Source organism: Xiphophorus maculatus, chromosome 15 (assembly GCF_002775205.1).
Source record: "Xiphophorus maculatus strain JP 163 A chromosome 15, X_maculatus-5.0-male, whole genome shotgun sequence".
In the NCBI taxonomy this organism is placed as follows: Eukaryota; Metazoa; Chordata; class Actinopteri; order Cyprinodontiformes; family Poeciliidae; genus Xiphophorus; species Xiphophorus maculatus.
Window position 1 is genome coordinate 18,086,272 of NC_036457.1, and position 26,062 is coordinate 18,112,333.

The 26,062-nt window shown below is 39.3% G+C and overlaps 1 protein-coding gene across 1 annotated transcript; it reads right to left on the bottom strand.

Moving 5' to 3' along the window:
• Positions 1–1,285: 1,285 nt before the first annotated feature.
• LOC102224346 (serine palmitoyltransferase 2-like) lies at positions 1,286–18,696 on the bottom strand. Its single transcript, XM_005809270.2, has 12 exons — positions 18,460–18,696; positions 15,034–15,228; positions 14,145–14,299; positions 12,122–12,270; positions 11,810–11,934; positions 10,114–10,207; positions 9,079–9,184; positions 7,692–7,911; positions 6,643–6,769; positions 4,015–4,150; positions 3,797–3,926; positions 1,286–2,817 (listed from the first exon to the last, which is right to left on the bottom strand). Exons 1-12 carry the CDS (start codon positions 18,601–18,603, stop codon positions 2,704–2,706), a joined length of 1,695 nt encoding a protein of 564 aa, XP_005809327.1. The 5' UTR covers positions 18,604–18,696; the 3' UTR covers positions 1,286–2,703.
• Positions 18,697–26,062: the final 7,366 nt, after the last annotated feature.

Below are 26,062 nucleotides of genomic sequence, written 5' to 3' on the forward strand. Positions count from 1 at the left end.
TGGCTGATCAGTTTCCTGTGGTCAAAACAGTTTGGTTTGGAAAGTAAAGGTCACATTATTTTGTTCCCAAAACCCAAACTTTGAATGTATTCATTAAAGACTAAACGCACAGATTCGTATATGGAAAGTAGTAAGTAACACCAGCTGCAAATTAGGTTTATTGGTAAAACGAACAAACTAGCAGCTGTTTGCAATAATAATGTGAAAAAAAAAGCTATTTAAAGAGCTCACAACTAATATTATGAGTGACTTCTCCACATCAAACGCTGAATTTTACATTTCATGACTACTCAAGTCTCAAAAAAATATATATAAAAAAACATCGCTACTGCAAACGTGATTAGTAGTCAGATAGCAGCTAGTAGCAGTGTTCCTGAGGAACCCGATTAATTACAAGCAAAGCCCTCCAGTTCCTTTCTAATGTTAGGCTGGGCTGCCGCAACCACCTTTTCAAACCACACCAGAGATTTTCAACAAAGTTCAAGTCAGGCAACTATATGATGGGCCACTCCAGCATCGTCCAGGACTTCCTCCGAAACCAAAGCCTTGTTGTACTTTAAGTCATTTCCCCATTTAGAAGTCGAATTGACACCAACCGTGGTTTATTGACCACCTGTTTCCACGGTAATCTGGTGGCAAACAATGATGGCCACCTTGACCAGGTAGTGTAGGTCCTTATTTGAAAAATTGCAAACTATGCTTCCATTTGTATCTGTAGGACAAGTCAAGGTCTTTGCTATGTTTCTGTATTGTTTGGATGACGTCTGAACTTTGTACCCACAATGTTTTCAATACGCAATGTTCCTGTGGACCGTCCAGGTATTTGAGGCGATGTATCTCCACCTGGTGCAGCTGAATGAAGCCGTTGCATTAGACTACTCCCAATTTGCAAACGTTTGCAGTTATGTAGCGTTGAATGTTGACGAAGTTCTCATAATAACAGGCTTTTCCAAACTGTTCTGCTGTTTAGTGCAAGCGCCTGACCAATTTGAGCTTTTCTTTCAACAATAAACCTAATTTGCAACGAAGGCGCAACTGCAAACTCCCAACGGTCCGCTCGACGAGAAACGTCTCCTGGGAAGAAAATCCTTTGTCAGAGCACTTTTTTTTTTATGCACTTATAATCATGTTTTCCACATTTTATAAACTTCACCTCTCCCTTCCCCCAAAGTGACTGTTCAAATTATTAAAGGATGAGGTGAAATGCATCGGATAAATGCGCCACTGTAGGGTATGATGGATGTGTAGAGGACGAAAAAAGCAAGAAAGAAAACAAAGCCGTTGATGTTTTTTGATTTTTTTTTTTTTTATCAGCATAAAAGAACACATTGGCAGACAACAGACAACTTTCTGACCAACAACCACCACCTTGGGCTGACATCAGTAGTGACGGAACAAAAATGACTCACATTGAAACTGGACAGCAGACTGTTTACCAAAAACAAACATAACAGATCAAAATGACAGCTACACACTGAAAGCAAAAAATGATTATGGAATGCTGTTTCAGTGGATGATCACAAAATGTAAAAATTATGGTAAAAAAAAAAAACAATAAATAAAGAACATTCAGAGTATATATTTATGTAGATATACATAAAACTTTCCTACCAACGTCATTCGGCATTTAGAGCGCCTGTCAGTGGTACAGTCCGGATGTTAAGACGTGTAATTGGTTCAAATATATACTCTCAACTGTAGCATGTTTTAGAGCTGCCTTTCAAAAACAGATGGCAAAAGGAGAAGATGCCTTTCTTCAATAAATAAAAACTGCTCTGTACATATCGGACGAGTTTTGAAGCAGCATCGTCATGCATACAGATCGAAGTTGCAGCGCGTCGTCATGCTCGGCATAGAAGCACTTTAGTGAGCAGAATGGAGGGGGAAAATATATACATGTAGGCCATTTACCTCAAAGAAATGTTAAAGACACTTGGCCCAAGTGTTTGAGTGCAGGTGTAAACAGTAAAAACTTAGGCTGCAGGACTATTAATAGAAAATAAGTGGTAAAAAAATATTTTGTCAGTCTTGCTCCTGGAAATTTCTTGCCCCCCCCCCCATTCCGTTACATATTTTTCTTTTGGAAACATCTGCTTCGCATTTCAAGAGAAATATAGGAAATATATCTATACATATGCAACAACATTTGGTTGGGGGGAACAAACAAAACAAAACAAAAAAAAGAAAATCCAATATTCTATAAGCAGATTCAAGTAGAAGCGATCAGATCAATACACACCGGGAACCGTCTGTGTGTGTGTGAGAAATAACACACCTTTGCTTTTGCAATAAATAATATCTACACACATCAGGTTTGTCTCGTACAAAAAGGCTAGGATCAGATCTCTTCTCCGCAACAGAGCTCCCCCTACTTTGTTTTAGGCTTCTTGAAATTTTTTCTCTTCTTTTATTGCACAAATAAAACGTTATATATATATATATATATATATATATATATATATATATATACGTATATATATATAAGATTTAAGACATGACGTGAGAGGAAGCGAGCAATGCTCCAGAAACACTTCGTGACGAGACGTGCGAACAGTTCGCGGGTCACAGGTTCGCTTCTCGCAGATACAGAGCAGCTGAGTGGGTGACACTGGCTCCCAAGTGTTTGTTATCAGATAAATTCATCTAATGGGATGTGTGTTGTGCAGAGAGGTTAGAAAGGAGGAAATAAAAGATGGAGCTGGTTCAGTCCTGAAGGAGGCTCTCTTCAGACATCCAGCCCATAGAGGGAAGAGGTTGTTCCCGTCTGGAGTACTTCAGCTGCAGCAGGTCGCCCACTTCACTAATGGCCTCCAGAGCCTTAAAAACAAAACAAACAAACAAACAAAAAAAACAGGAAATAGGAGATTGATATTAATAAGGACTCAAAGAGACTTTATTTGTGCCAGTCAAATGTAGGTGGGGATGTTTTGACATGTCAGAGTGGAGGAAAGTGGAGGTGAAAGGTGAACAGAAGGCTCAGTGTAAAAAACGAAAACAGCATTGAACAAAAAAAGAAAAACTCCCCCCCTTCTCATCACCACTCCTTTCCACTAGAGACCCTATCAGTATTGCAACATACTGCAGGGCACCTGGAAACAATTTACCTTCCTCCTGACCTTTTTTTTTTTTCATTTTCCTGATTCCACGCTTTGAGGAACAGGGAGAGAGAAATGGAGAGGGCTGGCTTTTCCAAAGACGGAAAAAGCGGCTCCTCGGTGTGCCTCACAAAAGCAGGCCGATGCCCGTTAAATGGACGATTTACAAACGCCGCTGATGATGTGCTCCTCTGACGGATGAGCAAAGCGTCTTTGGAGAAGTGGAGCAAAGGCTCAATAAAAATGACAAATTTTAAAGCTACGCTACGCAGTAATATTTAAAGACGGTTTGGCCTTGCAGGTGCTTTAAATAATATTTGAGGTGCATATATATAAAAAGGTTAGGTATTCCAGTGAGAAAGCAACTCAAGGAACCACAAATCATGGAAAGGAATTTAGAGAAAGTCAATAAAAGAAGGTTACAAAGTCCACAGTGAGGCAGTTTTTATTTTATTTGGTAGAAAATGCAAACCTAGAAAGTTTAGAGAATTCTTCCTAAACAAGTTTTCCTGACTCATAAATTAAGACAGGCCCTATTTTGATCATGTCAGAATCAGAATAAGCTTTTATCGTCATCCTTCTCCTTGTAATTTCATTTTGTATTTTTTGAAAACTGGACTAGAATACAACTTCTAGTCTGGCCTACAGCTCCCTCGTTTCAACCAACATCGCTGCTGAGCAGCAGCTTGCGATTCACTTACGGTATCAAGCATTTCTCTGGTGTGAGCGGCTGAAACACAGAAGCGCGCTCTCGACTCGATGATGGGCGTGGCCGGGAAGCCGACGACCACGGTGCCGATGTTCCTCTTCACCATCTCCCGGCCGAAAGCCCTGAAACACAAAGGCAACCCGAGCTGTTCGCGTCAAGGCGGCACTAAACCAATGGCTTCGACGGGGACTCGAAACCGGCGACGCTTACCCGATTTTGGCCGGCATGTAGAGCATCAGCGGCACGACGGGCGAGTCGTCGTTGCCATAGATGATGAAGCCCATCTCGCAGAGCCTCCTGCGGAAGTAGTTGGTGTTCTCCGAAAGCTGCCTGAGGCGATCAGCGCCTAGAAAACGTAAAGACAAGAGGCTCAATGTGAAAATATGAATAAGAAAACCACCAATTTATAGTACTTTATTCACAAAGTGTATGTGTAGTTCAAAATTGAATGTGTACTATTGGGATTTTATATTTGTGAATTGCATTTTATTTGAGAACAGATGGTCCTTATTTCTTTATATGATTTCAGAAAATTTCAAAAATAAAAATTCCTTAAAATACACAAACAAAAGACAAACACTGCCAACGAACACCTTTAAAAATGAGTTATAACTTTATAAAACTTGTCTCTAACAGTTTTGCTAATTTAAAGCAAGCATGGGCCAGTTATCAGTATTATCAAAGTATTCCAGGGTTATTGTTTCAAAACCATTTTGCATCATAATGTTCCTGTGGTTTGAATTGTTGTTAGCGAAATAGCAGAAAACAAACAAAAAAAGAAAGGTCCAAACTGATCAGACTTTTTTTACGACTTTTAAAGCAGTGACTACTGAAGCGCTTCCCCTCCCCAACCTGATGCTTTGTACTACTTGCCAGCTGGCTGAAAGAAGTCTTTTGCACTTTTTCCGCACTCGACAGACACATTAATCTACTTGAATGTATTTCAAGTCGTGAAAAAGAAGTGGAAGGCCTGAGTGGAAAGTAAAGTAGTTCTCGTTTTTCTTTTTCTTTTTTAAAGATGGCATAATGTAGCAAAAAGTTATTTTTATCCAACTTTTATTCATGAAAACATCCTCAATTAAGAATGATTTTCAGCACATTTGACACAAATTGAAAAATGAAATCCGAACCCAACTCTTTCATGTAAGAGGTCAATTCAACGGATAAAGAGAAAATCTTTACCTTGACCGTTATCTATTAGGGGGGGTAAAAAAAAGAAAGTGTTGAACACAAACAAAATTATTTTGGTTCGTAGTCAACAAGCTGAAACTAAACAGATATTGGACGATGCCATGTCACGCTGCGGCTTCACACAACTTGCGTCCCAACCAAACAAATAGCCATGTGCCCCAAAGTGCCAACAGCAACACACATCTGCCCGGGCCGCGCTCAAAAAGCCACAACAGAAACAGCGGAGCTTCAAAGCAACGCGAGACACAACAAACTCCGGCTTTATATTTACCCGCACATATTTTCCATTGTGAAGAAATCCACAGGTATTCCTGGCCCAGAGTGATCCGCTGGCCAAAAACAGAAAGCTGGCGTTCACACGCCTTAGCCGTCCTGTTGGGGGGGGGGGGGGGACACGGACGGGAGTGCGTCGCTTTTTCTGCCCCTCTCGTTCACGTTTAATTAAAGCTTCCGTTTTCAATTCAGGCATGCGTCCGGCGTCCCTTTTGTGCGCGACATGTGGAAACCAACAGGCCTTTAACAGGCAACTCCGACTGTCACTTTGACTCTGTGTCAGCATCTGAAACTTCAAAGGGCTTGAATTGCAAACAGTGACTGAGCTGCAACTAATCATACTGTCACTGGTGCTCTTTCCACGGGGGAAGGGTGTGGGAAAAACTTGTCAAGCTAATATCCTTGCTGCAAGGTCAGGCCTTCTCTTCTTGGAAAAAAAAACACAAAAGAAGACACACTACTGTAGAAAGAGCACACTACAAAGATTGCAGCGGGAGTTGTTATTCTTGTACCCATCAACTGGGAGGCTTGAAAGTAGCGTAACCTGATCTTAGATCAGCTTTTGGACGGGTTGAGGGACGGAGGGGGGGGGGGGGGGGGGGGAAGGGTTTGAATCAATCACGCTTCGTAAAAAGTAAAGAAGGTGCCGCCCCAGAAAGAATAACAAGACCTTGTCGTTTATTTGTGTGTGTAGGAGAGTCCAGCAGAGTTGGGTCTGCAGAGGCCTCTGGTCCTGAGGCATCATGCTGCTTTGCACCCACAGTGTGAAAGCAACAACAAAAAAAACGGAGCACACATGTGAAAGTGATAAAAGGGCAGTCCAAAAGTACACTATTGTACTACTTTCCAATAGTCTGGCCCAAAGCTGAACAAAGAAACAAGGGGAGGGTTTAAGATTAACAACAACAAAAAAAAGGTGAACTTATGAAGAAAAAGATGTCATTTTACTGAAAGGAATCTTCTAATAACAGCGTTCTTCAAAAGCCGACGAGTTTAAAAGAACTTTGAATTGAATTAGACTTTGCTTAATGCAGTGTTTAGAAGTACATCACCGATGTCTTAATTTGTAATAAAGCAGTCCAGCTACTTTTTATGTGCTGGTGAGTCTGGCAGGTCTCATGGGAACTGAGAGGAACAATCTTTGGCCGGGGAATCAATTCTCTGCTGCAGTGTCGCAATGTAAAGTATGGGCTTACCGCCATCTTGTGGTCGAACCAAACACTTACAGCCAGTTTTTTTTTTTTAAAACAAGAAACTGAAACCACGTATGCAGGTTGCATATTTCGAATCAAAAGAAAGCAAGAATCTCAATGCGAGGTGATATATTGGTTTAATTTGATAGCTTTTTCCTACTGGTGCTTTTCTGACACATACCCAGAGTTGTTCCATCCTCTCCCATAATGATCTTCATGGAGGTGATTATCTGCTGGGCCACAGGAGGGGGCATAGAGGTGGCGTACACAGCACTGTGAGAGTGGCTGCGCAGGTAGTCAATCAGCTCCTGACAGAGAAATCAGTCAAATTAGCTTTTTAGTTTTACAGAGATACATTGTTGTCTAATATTACGTTTCCTAACCATTTTCTTCTTTTCATGATCCAATTTCATAATTCCAGACCAAACATTTGAATTTAAAGTGCTCGTTGGTTTTATCGCCATTGTGTCCCAATCTTAAATTAACACTGAAAGTGGATTCTGATTACCAACTTGGATTACTTACATAAGGTCCATTTCAACATCTATGAGACTTAGTTTTCTCAAATGAGAATGGATTCTTTAAAATAGTTTATGAACTTTGGAACCTCTACTTGTTTGTAAAAAGAAAATGTAAAAAAAACCCCATCTGTTTTAGCGCTTAGTTTGACATCTAAATCACCTTTTATTTGTGTTTGGTGTTAGAAGTACAGACCCAGTTTAAAGAGGATTAGGGGGTCAAAACATTGTGAATTATGATGTGGCAAATTGAAGAAAACATGTGTGATTTAAGTATATAAGGACAAATACAACTTGGTACTTGGACATTCTTTCCTCATATCGAAATTGGAATAAATATTGTCTGGAAACGCAAATTTGAAAGTAGCAAATTGTGCTTCTATAGACTTTTCACAACCTTAGGAGCTCTGCTATTTGGAGGGAAAGTGCTTTGAAACAACAAAATCTAGTACGCCTTTTCTTCTTGAGTGGTTAAAACAACGACTGGATGATCCGAGCTCAACTTTTCAAAAACACAAAAAGCTGGATTTCCGTTTCTTTTCTTTCGGCAACAGTGTTGACCAACACCATATGACGCAGGAAAGACAGGAAACTTGCCCAATCTGCTGAGGATGATTAAGCACTCAAACTATTTGAATCACAACTTCTACTTTTACGGGTAACGTTTTTTACGGGTTTTCACAGCCACCCCTCCAGAGGTTTCGCTGCTGACCTTTTTGCCTCCGATGTATCCACCAGCAGCCCCGAAGCTCTTTGTGAAGGTTCCCATCATGATGTCAACGTCCTTGGGGTCCAGGCCGAAGTAGTCCACCACTCCTTTGCCGTTTGGGCCGAGAGCGCCGATGCTGTGGGCCTCGTCCAGGTACAGGTACGCTTTGTAACGCTTCTTCAGGGCGATGACCTCTGGCAGGCGGATGATGGACCCCTCCATGCTTTGAGGTTTAAAGAAATCTAAATCAGTCGGTTTATTCACTCAGTTTAAATTTCACCACCAACCCACAAACACTCTCCTACAACAACCCTTACTATACGTGAGTGAAAAAGGAACAGGAAGATGACAAAAAAATCTGGTCCCTTTCTCAATGATTACATAATGAATTTTTACAGCTTTATACATTAAATTATCAATAAAAGTTTCAAAATATACGATTTTCCTCATCATTAGCTCAAAACGGTGTAAGAATTTATTCTTTTTTCTCTCAAAGAGTTTTGAATTGATTTACAGTCAAGCATGTTTTCATTTCCTCATCCAAACTGTTCCGTACTTTTGAAATCTTCCTTCTCTTATTTCTATCACTTGGTCTTAAGACAAAGAACTTTTGTAAATTAATGAATTCGATGAACGCAACAAAAAGACAACATTAACAACTCGTTTCACCTTGAACGCACCTTTCAAGGTAAGATCCATTACCTTGAAAGATATCCAATAATATTAAAGCGCAATATTATTAGATACCAAAAATTCACAACACAAAATGCTACGCTCAACGCAGATACAAGAAAATTGCTCAATACATTTTCAATAATGCACAAATGTTTTTTTCAAAGGCACAGGATTCTTTTTAAATCAAGAAGAGAAAGTTAAATCAAAAACTGTATGGAAATAGTTTGGTCCTGATTAGTGGAAACTAATACCTAGCGGGGATGTCAGCAGCCATTTTGATGAAATAAAATGCATTCAAAAGTGTTAACTTCCTTTCCAACCATACGGCAACACTCGTTAAAGTGAGTTTATCTTTGTTGCGCCTAGGATTTTATTAAGCAAGCAATTGCAACGCAGCTTCCCTAACAAGTGCATTTGAAAGAACCATTGTGATATCTGGAGCACGCAAATATATTTAGAGACATTCTTCAATCTGCTTCTGTCTGCTTCAGACTGGGACTTGGTAGAAAATATTTCAGATGTTTACTGCGTTCGAAAGGCTAATGGCAATTTCATGGTTATTTCATTTAGAACGCAACCTGCCTGAAAATGGTTTGTCTGGTAGTAAAACGGGAGGAAAGAAAAATCTTCAGTCTCTTTTTCAATCATATTAACTTAATTACCGAACTGATGGAGTTACGAACTCAGCCAACATTCGCGCTACCAGTAGACATACCTGTAAATGCCCTCCACCACAATCAGGATTTTCTTCCAGGGTCTGTGGGTTCTGGGCTGTCCGTGAACAATAGCGTCTCTTAGCAGCTTCTCCAGGCTTTGCATGTCTGCAGAAGAGAGTAGGAGAGGGGAACAGTTACGTTACCAGCTGAAGACTTTAGAAAAGAACATTTACAACTATTACTTTTGAAATCCATATATCTGATCACCGCCGGTGCAACTGATAAAAAAATTATATATACCCAATTGGTAAATAATAGCAATTTTACAATTATAGTTCAGTCTCGCATTTCATGTGCTAAAAGAGCAGGGCCTTCTATTTAGCAAGTGTGACAGAGTATTAGGGCCATGCTGAGAAAAAAATTAAAAAATAAAATTATGAGAATAGTTTATTATAAAGTCAATGTATTCTGACTTTATTACCAAAATATTTTGATTTTATTCTGGCAATATTAGGACTTTTTTTCTCTCGCAATTTTTTTTTACTATACTCTGGCAAAATTATTATTTTTTTATATTTTCTCAGCGTGGCCCTAGGAAAGAGATAAATATGAAAAGCATAATTGTCGACATTTTAACTCGAGGTATGTAAAAAGAAATCTAAATACTTCCGGAAAAAAAAAAGAAGAAAATATATACTTTTATTTAATAAATTAATCGACACAAATTGAGAAGCAGGAAGTGGCAGCTCTTCAAAGTGTCGACGTTGGGGAAATGAATGCCAATTGAACTTTTGCAGACTTGTGGAAAACAAAAATCATATAGATTCTCTCATCTTTCAGAATATCAGTCGAAGAACTTGGTGGAAGAGTGAGCTGGGCAAGTCGAGACAATGTGAAATTAGCAGCGATCTACACACACCCATGTCATTACGTCTGTCCTCGCCACCTGGATAAAGCCTTTTTACAGGTAATTGTTGAATGCTGTCGAAAGAGTGGGTGTAATCAAGAGGGTTAGCATTTCTACACACTCTGGGTGTTCTCTCACGCCGTGTGTTTCGTTTCCATTTCAGACAGAAGTGAGAGAAGTCACTCACTGTTGTGCTTGAAGACGCGGATCGTGGAGCCAGACAGCCGAGCGCCCAGTACCAGCGAAGCGTGGTTCAACTCGTCACTCAGGATGAGACAACCCTACGGCAAGAAACAGGAGTTAGCCTCCATTTTGTACATTATTTTATTTTATGGACCCACGTGCAAACATTCTCTATCATCATCACTTGCAAAACCAGCTAATCCGGGGATTCAAATGCTTGAGTTGTTGGGTGTTGAGCAACAACCTTTTTGTCCTCGTGATTATATTATTCAGGGTACAAATACGAATCCCACGGTAAAACCGAAGCATTTTCAAGCATTCCCAAGGGGAGTTTTTAAACTTGTCCACCACCACACCTTGGAGATGAAAACAGTACCAATAAACAAAAAATAAATAAAAAAAACTGTTTCATTCCCTATGATGTGACATTGTTTATTACTGTTAGAACATTATTTAACAATAACCAATTCCAATAACTTTGTTTAAAGTATAAAAAAGTAAGAAAACCTGCATTTCAATTACGCAGATCAATAACTTATTGAGAATAATAAATATTCACTGCATTGAAACAATCCAATTATTACTAAGGTAAAAGACTTTCCTGCTCAAATTAAATGCTTGAACACAATCCACAAAAAGAAGGTTAGAAAAAAAAAATCCTAAAGTTTTTTGTTAAATGACATGGTATTTGGCAAACACAAATAATTTTGGTAATTCTAACTGACCCAAAACAAGAAAAGTTGGGTCTGATTTAACTTCAGACAGACAGAAAAAAATATGTCTGTTTTTTTTATTTTTTATTAGGAGTCTTAAAATATCTGGTTTCAACTGTAAAAAACACTTCCCAAATTTAGACTTTTAAAACGTTAGATTGCATTTTCTTACAAATCTACGCAGTACAAGTATAAAGCACATTTAAGGACCGAATACAGAAACCAAGCACTTTCCAAACCTTGAAATGAAATCCGAGCATTTTCAGGGATTTCAAGCACCTGTATGAACCCTGACTAGTCTTAGTTCAATCACTACTTTGCGCTTTGAGTTTAAACTTAAACAGAGAGTCAAATAGACACACAATTATCTTTCTTTGAATGGTGAATGTTGTGGGATTTCAATTAGTGATGTCCCTAAACCTGAAAAGCCCATAGAAATAAATACAAAGGCAAACATTCTACAAAAGAAATGATTTAGTTTACATAACTTCCTGTGGCCAAAGAGCAAACAAGCATGTTGCATAACGCAGATTTAAGCCGTAAAGGTGGGCTCGTATGGATGTAAACTAGCAAAGAAAGCAAAGTCAGAGCTGGGAATTTATGAACCCCTTCTGACTTCAACTTGTGCGCGTCTTGCTCCTCTCTCCGACTCTTAATTGTTCTCCACTTGTTTTCTGTCAGGAAATAATTCTGTTGGCTCGCGCTGCGTACAATGAATCCAGTCAAAGCGGCCCTGACATCAGTCGTCAACCCTTTGCACTCAGAGTGCTTTCAGAGCTTGGACCGGAAGCTGCCGGCCTTCCTCTTTGAACACGCGACTGAACCATTTACGCAGACGATGCGGCAGGTTTTCCAGTAACAGTGCAACTTGTTGCTGGAAGAAGGCCACAATAACTGGACAGGATCAAAGGAAGGAGTTACGCCAGATTCAGCAGGGAACAAAAAAACAAAACACAAAGGAAGAGACAAAAACTCTCCCACCCCCACCTTCCCAGTGAGAGCAGGAATGTTCATGGAGTTGGTAGCAAAGCCCATCCCAAAGGCCATGGACGACTCGACACCCAGAAACCTGGCCACCAACTCTTCCAACTCCTCGTGGATGTCCAGGTTGCCTGTAAAAAAAAAAAAAGTAGAAGAGAGTGTTCAATTTTAATCCTAGCTGCACCCTTTTATTTATGAAATAAATGACTGTTATTTGTTGAAAACTGATGTAGCGGCTGGAAACAAAAATCAACATAAAATTAACTTTTACATTTTGGAAATTCCTCCAAAAACCAACTTACAGGATGATTAACCTACCCATCTCACAGCGAGTGCTTCCCACGCCGACTCCATACTTCTGTGTGACTTCGATAGCAGCATCAGCACAAGTGCCAGTGTTCTCAGCAAAGCCGAGGTAGTTGTATGACCCCATATTGATGACGTCCTTCACCACCTTGCCGGTGTGCCTGAAACCAAAATAAATAAATAAATAAATAAATGGTCAAAAAATCAGGAGAATGTCTGCTTTAATTGCCAGAGCATTGATTTTACGTTCACTGTAAACAGCTGGCTGGAAACTACAACATATCATTTTTTCCCCCTACCCTCCGAGTCTGTGAACGCACCATACCTAAACGTCTGGAGGTTACGGTAACAACACTCTTCAGTCAGGAGTTTGTTACTGCAGGAAGAGGATTTAGCTAGCTGTTTTCTGCACTGGCATTTTGAAAAATCAAGCGAGAGGAAGCACAAAGAATGTAGGAGGCTTCTGGAAAGGAAACCATGTTTTTGCAGTGACGGGTTTGTATTCATTCAGGCTGCTTCCTAAAACAGGAAGTTAGATGTCAGAAAATGACAGGAAGATGAACAAATCATAGCAAAGCCACTCTGTTTCACGATTTAGAGGAATCCAATTGTCTTTTTTTCCCCAAATATAGCAGTTAACGGTAAACTAACACTATAGGCCATAAAAAGAGACTGCTGTTTTTGCTAATGCTAACTGCACCAATCGCTCATATACAGTTGCTACCGACACTTTAAAATGGCAACTCCAACAACAACAATAAATAATAATAATAATAATAATAATAATAATAATAATAATAGTGGAATCCTTTATATCAGAGGAACTATGTAACGTTGACTGCTCTCCCACAAAATGCGACTTCAGCCTGGATGACAAACAATGATAAACCATGACAGACAGATGCTTATGGGTTTTTTTTGTGTTTTTTTTTAAAATACATTTTTGGTTTAAAGACAAATAGTAAAGCTGAGCTTTTTCTCATTCAATATTCAACGGAGACAGTTTTAGTAATGATATAGTAGAAAGAAATTGTAGATCTTACATATGTCTAATAACCTGGAGGATTCGGCTACAACTCTTCGTCTTTAGATAGATAAGTCTGTATGACTTTGGGTTGTTTATGAGAAATCAGTGTTTTGTTTATTTCTCTATAAACATTTAATTGTTGTGAAAGTCCAGTTTTTATTCATTTTTTATTCTAATTTAGTTATTTATAATTACTAAAAAGAATATAAAAGCTAAGATTGGGTCAGACTTTGACTACATTTGCGCGTCTGCTTTTATTTTTAACCGTTTATGCTTTACCTGCCTTTGTCTTCATCTATACTAACAATGAGAGTTTATTTAAAAAATTTTTTAAAAAGCTTCCAGCGCTCTTGTAGGTACTTCTCATACCAGCGTGATAAACAGGAAGGTGTATGACTCAGCCAGAATTTTAACAGAGCTGTTAGTCTACATAAATAGTGATGAATGCCCTGCACTCCTTTTAGTTGTTGTGAAATAGTTGAGATATTCACTAACGTTAATGTTTTGAATTATCAGAATTATAAGCAGAATTATCAGTGGTCAGTACATAAATGTGATAAAGACGCATTCCATTTTCTTGAGATGACAGACGATCACAGATAGTGGGATATAATTAGATTGGCGCCACGCCTTTTAACGCTTTCCAAGCTGATTTACAGGGTCACTGTAACCACATTTAGACACAACAAACGTTGTTTTAATGTCTTTATAGTTTAAGATAAAGACCATGTAACAGATACTGGTGCGTACAAAATAACTTCCTGAATCACAAATGAAGTCACTCGGTTCAGGGTGCCAATTACGCAACCACTGGGCGTGATCCTAGATCAGCATCATCACAAACTGCCACTGTACGCGGGGAAAACCACAACTATATCTACTTTGTAATGACAGATGTGGAATGTAGCCCAGTCGGTAGAAGAGAACATGAACTTATTTTCATTTTGAGACACTTTCCTCAAAATGAACAAACAAATGTCAACAGCAATACACAACGCAGCAACCTACTCAAACGTCCAGTTGTAGTTGTGGGTGACTCTCTCTACGAGGTCCATCTTGGCTCCGGGGACGCTGCAGATGGGCCGGTTCCAGTTGTCCCGGATCCGCATGTACAGGTTCCTGGTGTAGAAGTTTTCAAAGTCCTGATAGAGAGGGACGAAATCCTGTGGAGAGTGGAGGAAATATTTCTAGGTTTATCGTGACATTCCAGTACGCACAAGTTATCATTGTTCCGAGCAAAAGGAAATATTTACAGTTTGACAAGATAAATCGGTCTGAAGGCAATGAAAGGCGTAAAACACTGACAAAATGATAAAACTGCAAAAACACAAAATGTTATCAAGTATTTTTGGTCTAGTTTCTAGTGCAAATATCTTAATACACTTGAAATAAGATTTAAAAAAATAATTACTTACAGCACAAAGTAGGAGCTTGTTTTAAGTCAATAATTCCTTAATATTGATAAAGTGCTAACTACAAGTGAAATAACCTCCCAGTGGAACAATATACTTCAACTTACAATGTGGGGAAAAATGTCATGGCTAGCACTTTTTCATCAACATTAAGGAATTATTGACCTCAATTAGGATCTCAAAACAAGATCCTATTTCTTGCTGAAAAGTTACTTGTAAGTTAGTTTTTATCTCATTTCAAGTGTAGTGGGACATTTGCAATAGAAACGGGACAAAAGAAACACTTGGTAAAATGTAGAGTTTTTGCAGTGAAGAGCCGGTAGCTTCTTAACAGAAAGATTCTTTTAGCAGCGTTTTCCGGAAAATGCTGTTAAAACACAAACCAGACAGAGGGAAACGCTTCGATTTCTGTCAAAACTACTCAAAGAATCCACTACGATAGCCGACACTTTCCACGTATCAAACGCGCAAAAAAGCTGCATCACCTTCTGCTCGTCTCTCTCTCGAGCCACGTGGCACTTCTCGACGTTCCAGTGGCGGAGGAAGTCTCTGAGGTAGCCGAAGATGGTGAGGATGCCGTAGCCCATGTAGGTGAGCACAGCCACCAGCAGAGGCGTCTCCTCGAACGACTCCACGAAGGGCTTCTTGTACAAACTGGGATTATGGGTCGCATTTTGCTTCTGAGGAACAAGAAAGGGACGTTTTCAGTGACTTCCAAGGCAGAAGTCCAAATGAAAGTTTATGCTGCACAGAAGCCCTGATTCTTCTATAAACGGGGTTTCTACACATTTTCCTGTCTTAATTTGACTTTCTAACTTTCGAAGAACTCTCAATCCAATTTTTGCTAAGTTTTAAAGGATAAATACAAAAAAGGAATGTGCCAACTTTAATTACTACTTACGTAATTGAACAATAATGTGACGTTAAACATAACGTCACATTATTAAAAAAGATAACCGTTTATCTATCCTTGAGGTCAGAAATGTCATGGAAAGGACACAGGCTCCTCGTGGGTTACAGAACAGCAGGGATTACTTATTAAACTCTTTATCTTAGAAAAGGTTAAACAGTAAATTGAGACTCCAATGTATTTTCTTTTACAAAGACCCCGTCTGTTGCACACACCGGTTAGCAAAGAAGTTATTAATCCAGAGTCGAAAATGTATTGATCTTGGAATGCAGGAGAACTTAAATCTTGTCGGAGGAGAACATGCAAGCAGAATTTCGAGCTGAACGGGAGGAATTTCTACTCGAGTGCAGTCGCTCATTACGAGCTCTGCCCAGCAGCTGAGCAGCCACTTCTCATGTGACCGGTCATGCTTCTCAATGAAATACCTCAGAGCTGCTCAAAGTGCACAGTGTGTATCGTTTGTGCACTCAAAAGTCTGCCAAACAGGTTCAGCTCTGAAGCAGCCGAGAAAATACTCGACATGGTGGACAGTTGGGAATTTATGGAGAAAAAAAAAAACTCAAAATGAGCCTCTTAGAGCAAATGATACCAATGAATTAAGCAGCTACACAGAGATTAAAGTGAAGTGGGCACCAGAAGAAGTGAAGAGAATGTTTCACTTGCTTGTTCTGCATCTCGGTGGCAGACGATCAGATTACGGTACATTGTGTACACAATAGGGGGAAGCTTGTGGTGTAAGCACACTGTGTTTGGTTCAAGCTGGACAATAAGTAAGCAAGCCAGAATTCTGTTTGCACAAAAATAAATAAATAAAAAAAATAAAATAAAATAAAATAAAAAATGCTGATCCAGTGTGGAGACAATCTGAAGTACAGCAGGGATTGTTTACATGCCTTTCAGATTCCCATATCGGGACGCTTTTCCCACGTCAGAGTTACGTCAAATGTGTTAAGAAAAAATTCAGGGCTAAAAACATTTACAACTAGAAGTGGATTAGAGTTTTTAATAATATCTAACTTTTTGTAAAAGTGGAATTACACAGCATCGCTCTTTGGATCCTTCTATTGACCAAACCCAATATAAGGAGCAGCAACCCTGTTTATGACGAGACCACACAAAAATGGTTAGAAATTTGGACGTGCAATTTTCAGCCGGACATGCTCTGACCAGTGATCAGGTAGTCCAAAATCTCTTCAAATCAAAAATACTTCATTTATCCCAGAGGGAAATCAAATACCATAACTAATATCATCAAATTATCTTCAAAGAGTTGTTTCGAGTGATGAGGCTGTGAGCAGGAAGGATCTCCAGTAGCAGTCAGGCTTGCAAAGAATCTAAAGAAGCCTCTGACTGAAGACATTGTTGTTCTATGAAAGTGCCATGTCTGTCATGACTAAACCTGTTGCAATAAGCAATAAATCAATTCATTGCATGATCAAATAAAAGGAGTGCAACAATTTCCATTCTGATTAACATTTTTTGAAGGGCTATGGTGGTTTAGAGAGACTTTGTAGTGCATTTTATTTGTTTTTTGTGATGTGTAATTTATTGGCCATTATTGTTATTTCTGTTTAAAATATCTTCCAATTCCAATGTAAAGTGTTCTTTACAAAATTAAAGTTTATAGATGTTTGAGAGAGTGAACTTGCATTATATTTCTTAGAAATGGTCTCAAAACAACAATGTTATGGTTTAATCTCCGAGACGATTTAGCGTCCAGTAAAATACGTTGTTGTGACCCATGCAATAGCTCAATTTTCCATATTCCACAGATGACGCAATCGGTTGCTAGCAAGCGCTGCTAATCCACCTCGTTTGCTTTTGCTGCTGCTCTTTAAATCGCTGTCAGAAGACCGTCGTCCTTGATGGAAGAGACGGTTTGGAGTCAGAACCAGCAACTTCAGCGATTACAAAATACTCCATCTGGAAGTCATTCACAAATATTATGTTGGTGGTGCATTTCGACTTTAGACTGATTGCCATTTACAACTCCAGATGGTAACTAGCTAGGAAACATTCTTCCTTTTGACGCCATAAATCCCACCTCTTACGGAAAGCAATTTGAGCTGTGATAAGATTGCATCTCTGCCTTAACCTCCTGTAGGCTGACCAGATTTTTTATTATTATTTTTTTTGTGCTCAAAACATGAACCCAATGGATGAAGACAACTGAACCAGTGGAATATGACGTTCACTCCAGCGTATTTGATCTTCTTCTGGAGAGAGTTCCCACCCTCACACCCGAATGAAGAATGTGTACTGTTTAAAAAAAAAATCAAACTATTAAAACGGACCGCGCCCTATCAAGCCTGGAGATATCCAGCTGATGGGACAAGTCAAAGCACCGCTGAGCCTCCCTCTCCCTGGGAACAGACACCACCTCCGACACTACAGGACACTTGTCCTCTTCAAACTCAAGTCAGTAAACAGAGACCTGACTAAGCGGCGAACACGGTATGGAAACAACAGGGTGTAAAGTTACAGGAGATGGAGGAAGGTGAGGGGGGGGAGTCATCACTACAATCGTCCCTGATCAGGTTTCTCAGTCCACAACAGTGTTGAAATTACACAAGGTAAGGGTGGCCGTTCCAGTAGCCCCCTAGGAAATGGACAATTAGGAAAATAACACTGGCATTTCAGAATTTACATTTCGAACAAGAAATAGAAAATGTGTGTGCTATATGACACAGCTAATGTCTAAGACAAATATTTGCGTCAAGTCCCACTAAAGAGCGTTAGAAGCTAGCTGTACAAGGTAATTGCAAAGATATTAGCAGAGACATATTGTTATACTGACAAGTAGCCGCGCCTCGCACGTTCCTGCTCAGGGAAACCACTCCCACACAAGAATTTAGCCGCTATATAAATAAACACGGCAAATATAAATATATACATCATAGAACGAATCGGATACCATGTTTAATTCATAAAATATAAAATAGAAAGTAACCGTTTGTTACTAGCCTCTTCCGGTCTTCTCTCCGTGACGGTTGGGCCTTACCTTCTCCCCGGAGCGACGGCACTTCTGTGGCTGCTGAAACAGACAGCGGTTCTTCACGTAGCCATTTTTACTCGCGGTTTTCCCGTTTAACGTCCGGCGGCAGGCGTCTCCGTTCAGCAGCTTCGTCGAGGAGCTTTCCGTCATGTTTCCCCCGGGGAAATTTCACGAACTGAGTGGACTCAACTTCTGTAGCGATTGAGAACGTGAAGTCGGGATTTGAGATAAGGAGGGGCGGGGGGAGACGGATTCAACGCCCACTCTGCCGCTGCCCTGTGACAGCGGCCGAGGTTTCCGGAAATTCACGCCCCTGTGTGGTTCTATCAACCAATAGCGTGAAGTCAATGCAAAGATCGTCTATTGAAACAGTAATCATTATTATCAGAATCTGGGCAGCATTTTATTTGCCGAAGCTCATTCGGCGTCTTTTGGAACACTGTGAGAGCTCTTACATTTTCTCAGTCTTTCTTTAGCGTGAGACGCTGTGAAGTTCAGCCCACATAGATATAACCTATGGTAACCTTTTAGGACGGCGAACCTTTTCCAGTGACTCTGCTGGGTTGAATTGGAAAAATACACAGGAGTAAAGGTGGGGTATGCAAGTAAAGTTAGGGAAGCGGAGAGGAGAGAAATAGCGTCTCCATCACCATAATATCGTTTTGTTTGCACGTTCGTTCATCAAATATGAATCAGATTTGGTTTATAGAGAACTTTCTAGACTTACACTCTCTATAGCTCTAAAATAATCACAATTCAAAAGGGTCGCTTGTAAATACAAAACCAAATATTAAATAACTGAATCTTAATTTACAATGCATAGAATACAATCACACGTAAAATATCACTTTTCTATTTGTATTTGTAACTAGGAAATGCCAGTAAAAAAATTAAATAGTTAAACAACAAAGCAATTCTAAAACAATAAAAATGTACTTTAATACGTTCACTTTAACACAAAAGAAGAGACAAGTCTTCAATTACATTTGACTTATGATGACCTTTTAAATAGTGAAAGTGCAATAGAAACATAAAGATGATTAAATTAGGCTAGCAGAAAAAATAAAAACAAAAATATCTCTCTAAAAAAAAAAAAGATAGCCTTGGTGATTTCATTAACATTTGCGATCATTAACACTCTCAGCTGTCCTTAGGTCTTGTGAAACGCTTCCAAGAATGAAAACTCAACAACAGCTCACTGTTGGTTTTAGTTCTTACGTTAGGTTACATTGTAGTGACAGAAATATTCACTCACGCATTCAAATCACTGAATTCACGTGTTGCATGCAGCCACTCCCAGGGCCAAAAGCACAAAAATCAAGCACCAAAGCCTGCAGATTGGCTCTGCGAAAACTCTGCATTCAAGCCTTACATAACCAGGTGCGATGCAAAGTGTCGACGCGTGATGGAGAACCGTGTTTCTATGATTTGGCGATCTGCAAATTACTCTAGGTGGCTTATGCGCCTCTGGAGGAACAGTAAACAATTTCCATAGAGGAACTCCTAAACCTTAAAGCTGAAAAAAGACTGGGAGACTACATCATAGTAGATTGAGAATGGGTTGTCTCTCAAGTTCATACTTCTGGCAATGTTGTGTACAAACAGGAGGCCTGTTTATTCCAAAGGCCTCACAATCAGCTGATCAAATACATCAGCTAATATTTTTGGATTAACGTAGCACAGATTTGACTTACTAGCTTAAATTGACAACAAGTTCATGGTGTTACAACATCTTTCTATTACAGGTAAGGCAACTACTGTCAATGATGACATCACAGAATTGCTTATTCTTAGTGGATGTGTTTCAATATTTATTCCGATTATTTATTTTTTATAGATTTTATTACTTTTACTGTTTTTGTGTTATTTTTTAGGAATTTTATTTTGCTTTTATTTTATTTTAAAACATTAAATACTGCCTTGTTATTGCACCGCAATCCTGGTGTGCAGCAATTTGATTGCAATTTTGTAAACAAAATACATGTGTAAGTTGCGCGTCAGCATTTTCCACAGTGATGTTGTCGTCTGATCTCCTGCAGAATTCTTAAAGAAAGTCCATTTCAACTTATAATGCAACAAACCTCGTGTGACGGCTAAACTGTCCAACAAAATCGTCCTGCTTCAAAGCGCACACGGTAATTGTAATATTAACAAGATCATGTTCAGCATTGACTTGCAGATGCATTTCACAGCAGAACCCCATGCAGACTTGATTATTCGTTTAGTGCTGGGAAACTGGAGACAGAATTCCAAGTCTTGCCTCCTTCCCTCTTCCTGTTCGGAAGGTGTGGTGGTGTGAAACGTGCCTGTCAGCATGTGAGTCAGTGATTGTCCGTGCGGTGTGGCAGCAGCGCAAATCCTGCCCTTCCTATTTGGATGTATTTGCATTTCGGTGGAGTCTTTTGCAGACTCTTCAAATGCAAAATAGGAAACTACATTTGCAAACACCCCTTTTTCCTTTCTTTTGTTTCAACCTCCTAGATGGCGCTGTTGGACAGCTTAAAGAGCAAGAGTCCCGTGTCTCAGCAAATTTACAATCAGAGGAGTTAATGCAGCATTAGGTGACGCTGGTTAGCCAATCGGTGTGTTTTAGTGGATGTTTCACCTAAAGACACTGATAACAGCTCATGATTCGATTCCTAACTCTTTCTAACATTCCTCTCAAGGTCGTGACCTCTGGTTTGGGATAATGGACTCTTAGCCTGGTTAGCTCTTATCATTGCACATGAAGGCCACTGAGTGTCTCTCCATTTCCAGCCTGTTGAAGCTGATAAGGACTCAGCACTAATAGGGTCAAAGCAGGGGGTTAGAAGGAAAATATAGTCGAATCGGGCTTCAGCTCTTGAAAATGGCTGCAAAAATCCTTCTGATAAAATGGAAAATCATACCGAATTGAATGGAGAAGAAAATCGGTGACGGTTTTTATCTCTACACCGCGCTCACAACTATGTGTTAACTCCTAATCAGAGCTGCTGTTTGTCAAACAGACTGAATCAGGTTAGGACACATTTTTTTCCATGTCTGCACCGTACCTTTTCTGACTTCCAGAGTTCTCTGGTTTTTCTATATCCATTTTCTTTGAAGTGCAAGTGCGAAAAGCAGGCAATGTCAAGCACCAACTTATTCATACGCATTTTAATTCGATCAAGTGTGTTGCTGATAGGAACTGAGAGAGAGATATCGGAAAAGATAAAACAGGACAGTGTAAAACGGGTAGCATTAGCTTATAATTCTCCGTTTTTGTCATGATTTGCGGTCAACGGTGGTGAGGCAGACGCAGAGGACCCAGGTTGGTGTGAAGGAATGATCATTTTAACAATGAAATAAGTATAAGTCAGAAAATCCAGGCAGCACAGATTGAGTAGAAGGCTAAGGCTCAAAACTGGTAGCAACTGGAAAACAAGAGACTTCTGACAACAGACTCGACAAGACAGATTAGACAAGGACCCAACAAGGCACAAGGAACACAGGTGGGATTAAATACACAGAGGATAATCAGGAAAACGAGACACATCTGGGAACAATCATGGGGTAGACAGGACAACACAGAGACTAAATGAACTGAAAAAGACACAGAAACCTAAATTAACACAGAGAAAAACCCAAATCCTCACAGTTTTTATTTGCAATTCATGAAATGAAATAGTATGCTGGAATTCATTTATATCCATTTTAATGATCAAAGGTAAAATCCTTATTGGCATTATAGCAATATAACCTTTCGTAGGATTACTGATCAGATTTTTTTTTTTTTAGCATATTTTGACTGGTATTAATCGAGGTTGGAAGGCTTGTCTCCGCACCATCTTCATTTTTAGCTCCTCTTTCAGATAATCTATCATATTTACGCCACAACTCTGGCTTGGCGGCTCCAGAACTATTACTTCTTGTTTAAAAGAGAAACCAAATCTGCAAATTGGTAGATCTCAATTTTAGCAATACTCCTTCCATTTTTAAGATGTTGAACATTCCCCTAAGAGACATTTTGGAATATTACTAAGTCATCTAACAACTTTATCTTCAAATTTATAGCATTTATATCCAATTTGCTGTTACTTTTGGTATTTCCAAGGCTGTTTTGTTCCCCAATGATCTCTATAAAACCTCTGAGGCCTTCACAGAGATCTAAACGCAAAGAGAACTAAATGTAAATTGTGTGCTAAGATTATCAAGTTTTCACTTGTAAGGTGTGTTGAAAGCCAGTTGTCGTTTTTTCCTTGACTTCACAGCTGCTTTGTGTCGGCCCACTACGCCATAAAGTCCGAGTAAAGCTCGGAGTCGCGGGGGAAATCAATATTGTCTCAAGGCACGACATATCTCCAAGTGGAGAGAAGATGGCGTTGGTTGGATTCTCAATTCCCATCAGGTGTTAACTTCCTCCCGACTCACAGCCGGTAGTGACTTACATCACTCAGAGGCTCGCATCAGGCGGTGACAGGCAGCCATAAAACCCCTTTTGGTTTGGCAGGGATTCCTAAATGCCTCCGTTCACACAAACACGCTTTTAAAAGATAAAATGATGTATTTGCTCTGTGTTGCATCAGGATCCGAAAGCCAGCAAACGCTATTTTGCCCCTGTGGAGAAAAGCGTCGTATATAAAAAAAAATGATAATAATAAAATCTACAACTTCTCCATGTCACTTCTGATTTTTTTTTTTTTCTCGCAGTAAAACTCTAATGGCCTGATATTTCCTCATCACAGAACACCCGTTCCCGCTCTCTTTTGCAGTTTTCCTGCTTTGATGTCATCTAATGAAATTGCCAGGAGAACCGGTTCCTCCTCCCGTTCCCCCTGACAGCGCATTAAGAGTCGTCGCGATGGGAAGTGTTGGCAAGCAACCATTTCTCCATTCTTCAGTGGCATCTAAAGTGGGGTAAATAAGACGTGATGAAATAACACTAGCACACCAGTAACCATAGTGATTAGCGTGACTGTACTCATTTCTATGAATTATGCTCGTCGGCATTCACATCCTGAGAAACGATCTGCTACAATGTCACCAGAACGTATTCATACTCTGTCATTTTTTTCTACTTGTTGATGTTTCCAATTTGTTCTCAAATTGAGGTAAGCATAGTTAACTTTTTCATTATTTTTATATGATAATATAGAAATACGCTCTTTGCAATTTTAGTAGCTTTATAAAGCTTACACACAATAGGTATTGGAGCCATTTTTCAACATAATTTTGAAACGAAGCCACTGTCCTGTTTTGAGGAGCTTTGCTTTTTGAATGATTGATTCTAGTTTCATTCGTTAGTCTCTTTCTTTGATTAGATCAGCTTTGTTTCTTTTTTTCTTTAACTTAATTCAGTTCTTCTTAGTCTAGTTTATGTTTATTTCTCCACCTGTTTCACTCCGCTGGATTTGTTCCTGCTTCCTGTGTTTTTTTTGTTCTGCTCTGGCTCCCTGTAAATTTTTCATTTATTTATTTATTTATTTTTTGCTCTTCGTTTTTCATTAAAACGTCCAACCTACTCGCCGTCTCAGCCTCGCTGCGTTTGGATCCTCCTTCAACACAGCCGACCGCGACGGCACGGAGATTAACGGGTCGTACTAAATGGGTGTGTGTCTTGTTTTATTTGGTGTGTTTGTGAAAGGCTAGTTTGTTTCTGTGCCACCAGGCGTTCTCTAATTGCATTTAAGGGTTTCACAGCTTGGGCCTTTTGTGACAGTACGCCGGTTCCCTTTTAGAACCGACTTTACTTTTTCCATTGTAATTCAGCGTGAGGCTTTGCTCAGCGGGCCCAATATTCAAATTGAATCTGTCAAACCCGCATCCTGTGCCAGCAGCACGCACCTGGGCAGCTCGTCTTTCCGGCTGTCACTCAAACATGTTCTCATCATTAGTTCCTCTCCTGTGCATATGCAGGCCAGGACTCATTCATCAATACCCGAGCAGCTCAGAGGCGCACAGTGGCTGCGGCTCTCTGCGAAATAGTCTGCCTGTCAAGTCTGTCTATCATGCTTGATTGACCCACGACCCGGAAAGAGGAAGCCTCCGGTCTGGATAATCTCTCACGGAGGGAAGAATTAGACAGGTGTAACAATCTCTAATGGCGAAAAACAGGAAGAGCTTTACTGTGCCTGCTATTCATTGCTTATATGGTCTCACCAACCAACACACCAACATAAGTTTGGCAATTTTCTCCTTTTATGTTCTATGTTGATGAACCTAAGGTTATATGATTTGTCACATATTCCCTCCAATGTCCTCAGTTGTTTGTCCTTCCTGCTCTGATTCGCTCAGGGATCGCAGTGTCACTCAAAAAACATTCACACCCCTTCGCTTTTTAAATTCAAATCCAACTAGATTCAAAGGGAAATTAAGTGTAACTGACGTAAATTCAAATTCGTCAGAGTGCGCAGACATTCTTATGATGGTGTATTAGGGCCATTGTTGATGAGAACATACGCAGTACATTTCTGCCAAAACACTAAGACATTTTGAGATTAGTCTGAAAAATATTCTACAAACAGTTTGAAGAGTTCTGCGTTTCAAAAGTTGGAAATCGGAATGTTTTCCAAAAGTTGACATTTTTGGACGTGTGAAACTAAAATTTCCAAGATTTTTCTTTTTCAAAAAAAAATTTTTTTCAAGCAAGTTTTTGACTTTCCAAACTCAGAAATGTTAAAATAAAATAAAATAAATAAATAAATAAATAAAATAAATTCAGAGACTTTTGGCAGTAAAACGGACTTAAAGTAACAACTTCATACTACCTAAATTGACATGTTGTAGATTCTAAAACAGAGCAGATGATTTATGTAATTGCAGATGGTTAATTTGAATTAAATCCACACACATTTTGAGCAAAGCATCTCAACATCATAATACAACCAACACCATGCAATACGGAAGAGATAAAGCTATGATCAGTAGCTGTTCTGTAGGCTAAACATGTCCAAAATAATTTGGTTCCTCCTGATCCGACAGTCTCTAAAGTGTTTTTTGTTCTTAACTTATTTTATAAAATTCAATCAGCCTCTTAAAGGTCGGCTTGTTGGAGATTTCTAACAATGGTTGACAGCTTAGATGTGTCTCCTTTTTCCACAAGGAACCAATGGAGACCATCGGAGCTTTTCCTTCAATATCAATCTAATAAAGCTAATGAGCTTCTGAATAGCTGAAATGTTCACTTTAATCAGAAAGAATTCATTTGCATTGAAGAATGTGCGCTGTTAAGTGATAAGTTGGCCATAGGTACGCCCGCCATCCATCAATATCCTAGATTTCATAATAGATCTAAAATAAAAAGAGAAACTTTTTAAAAACAATATAGAACCCCCAACTATTACACAGCCTGCTTTTAATGGGGATCAAGGTTTATTTTCTTTCTTGTTTCTTTTTTCCCCCCTTTACCTATTGTAATTCTTGGTTTGATAACAGATAAAATAAATATATATTTTAAAAACAATATGAAATTCCCAACTATGACATTGCCTGCTGTTAATAGGAATGGAGGTTTATTTTCTTGTTTCTTTTTTTTCTTTGTTTATTATAATCCTTGGTTTCATAACAGGTAAAAAAAAAATTAGAGCAATATGAACCCCCCCATCTACTACATTGACTGCTGTTTATAGGAATCAAGGTTTTTGTAATATAT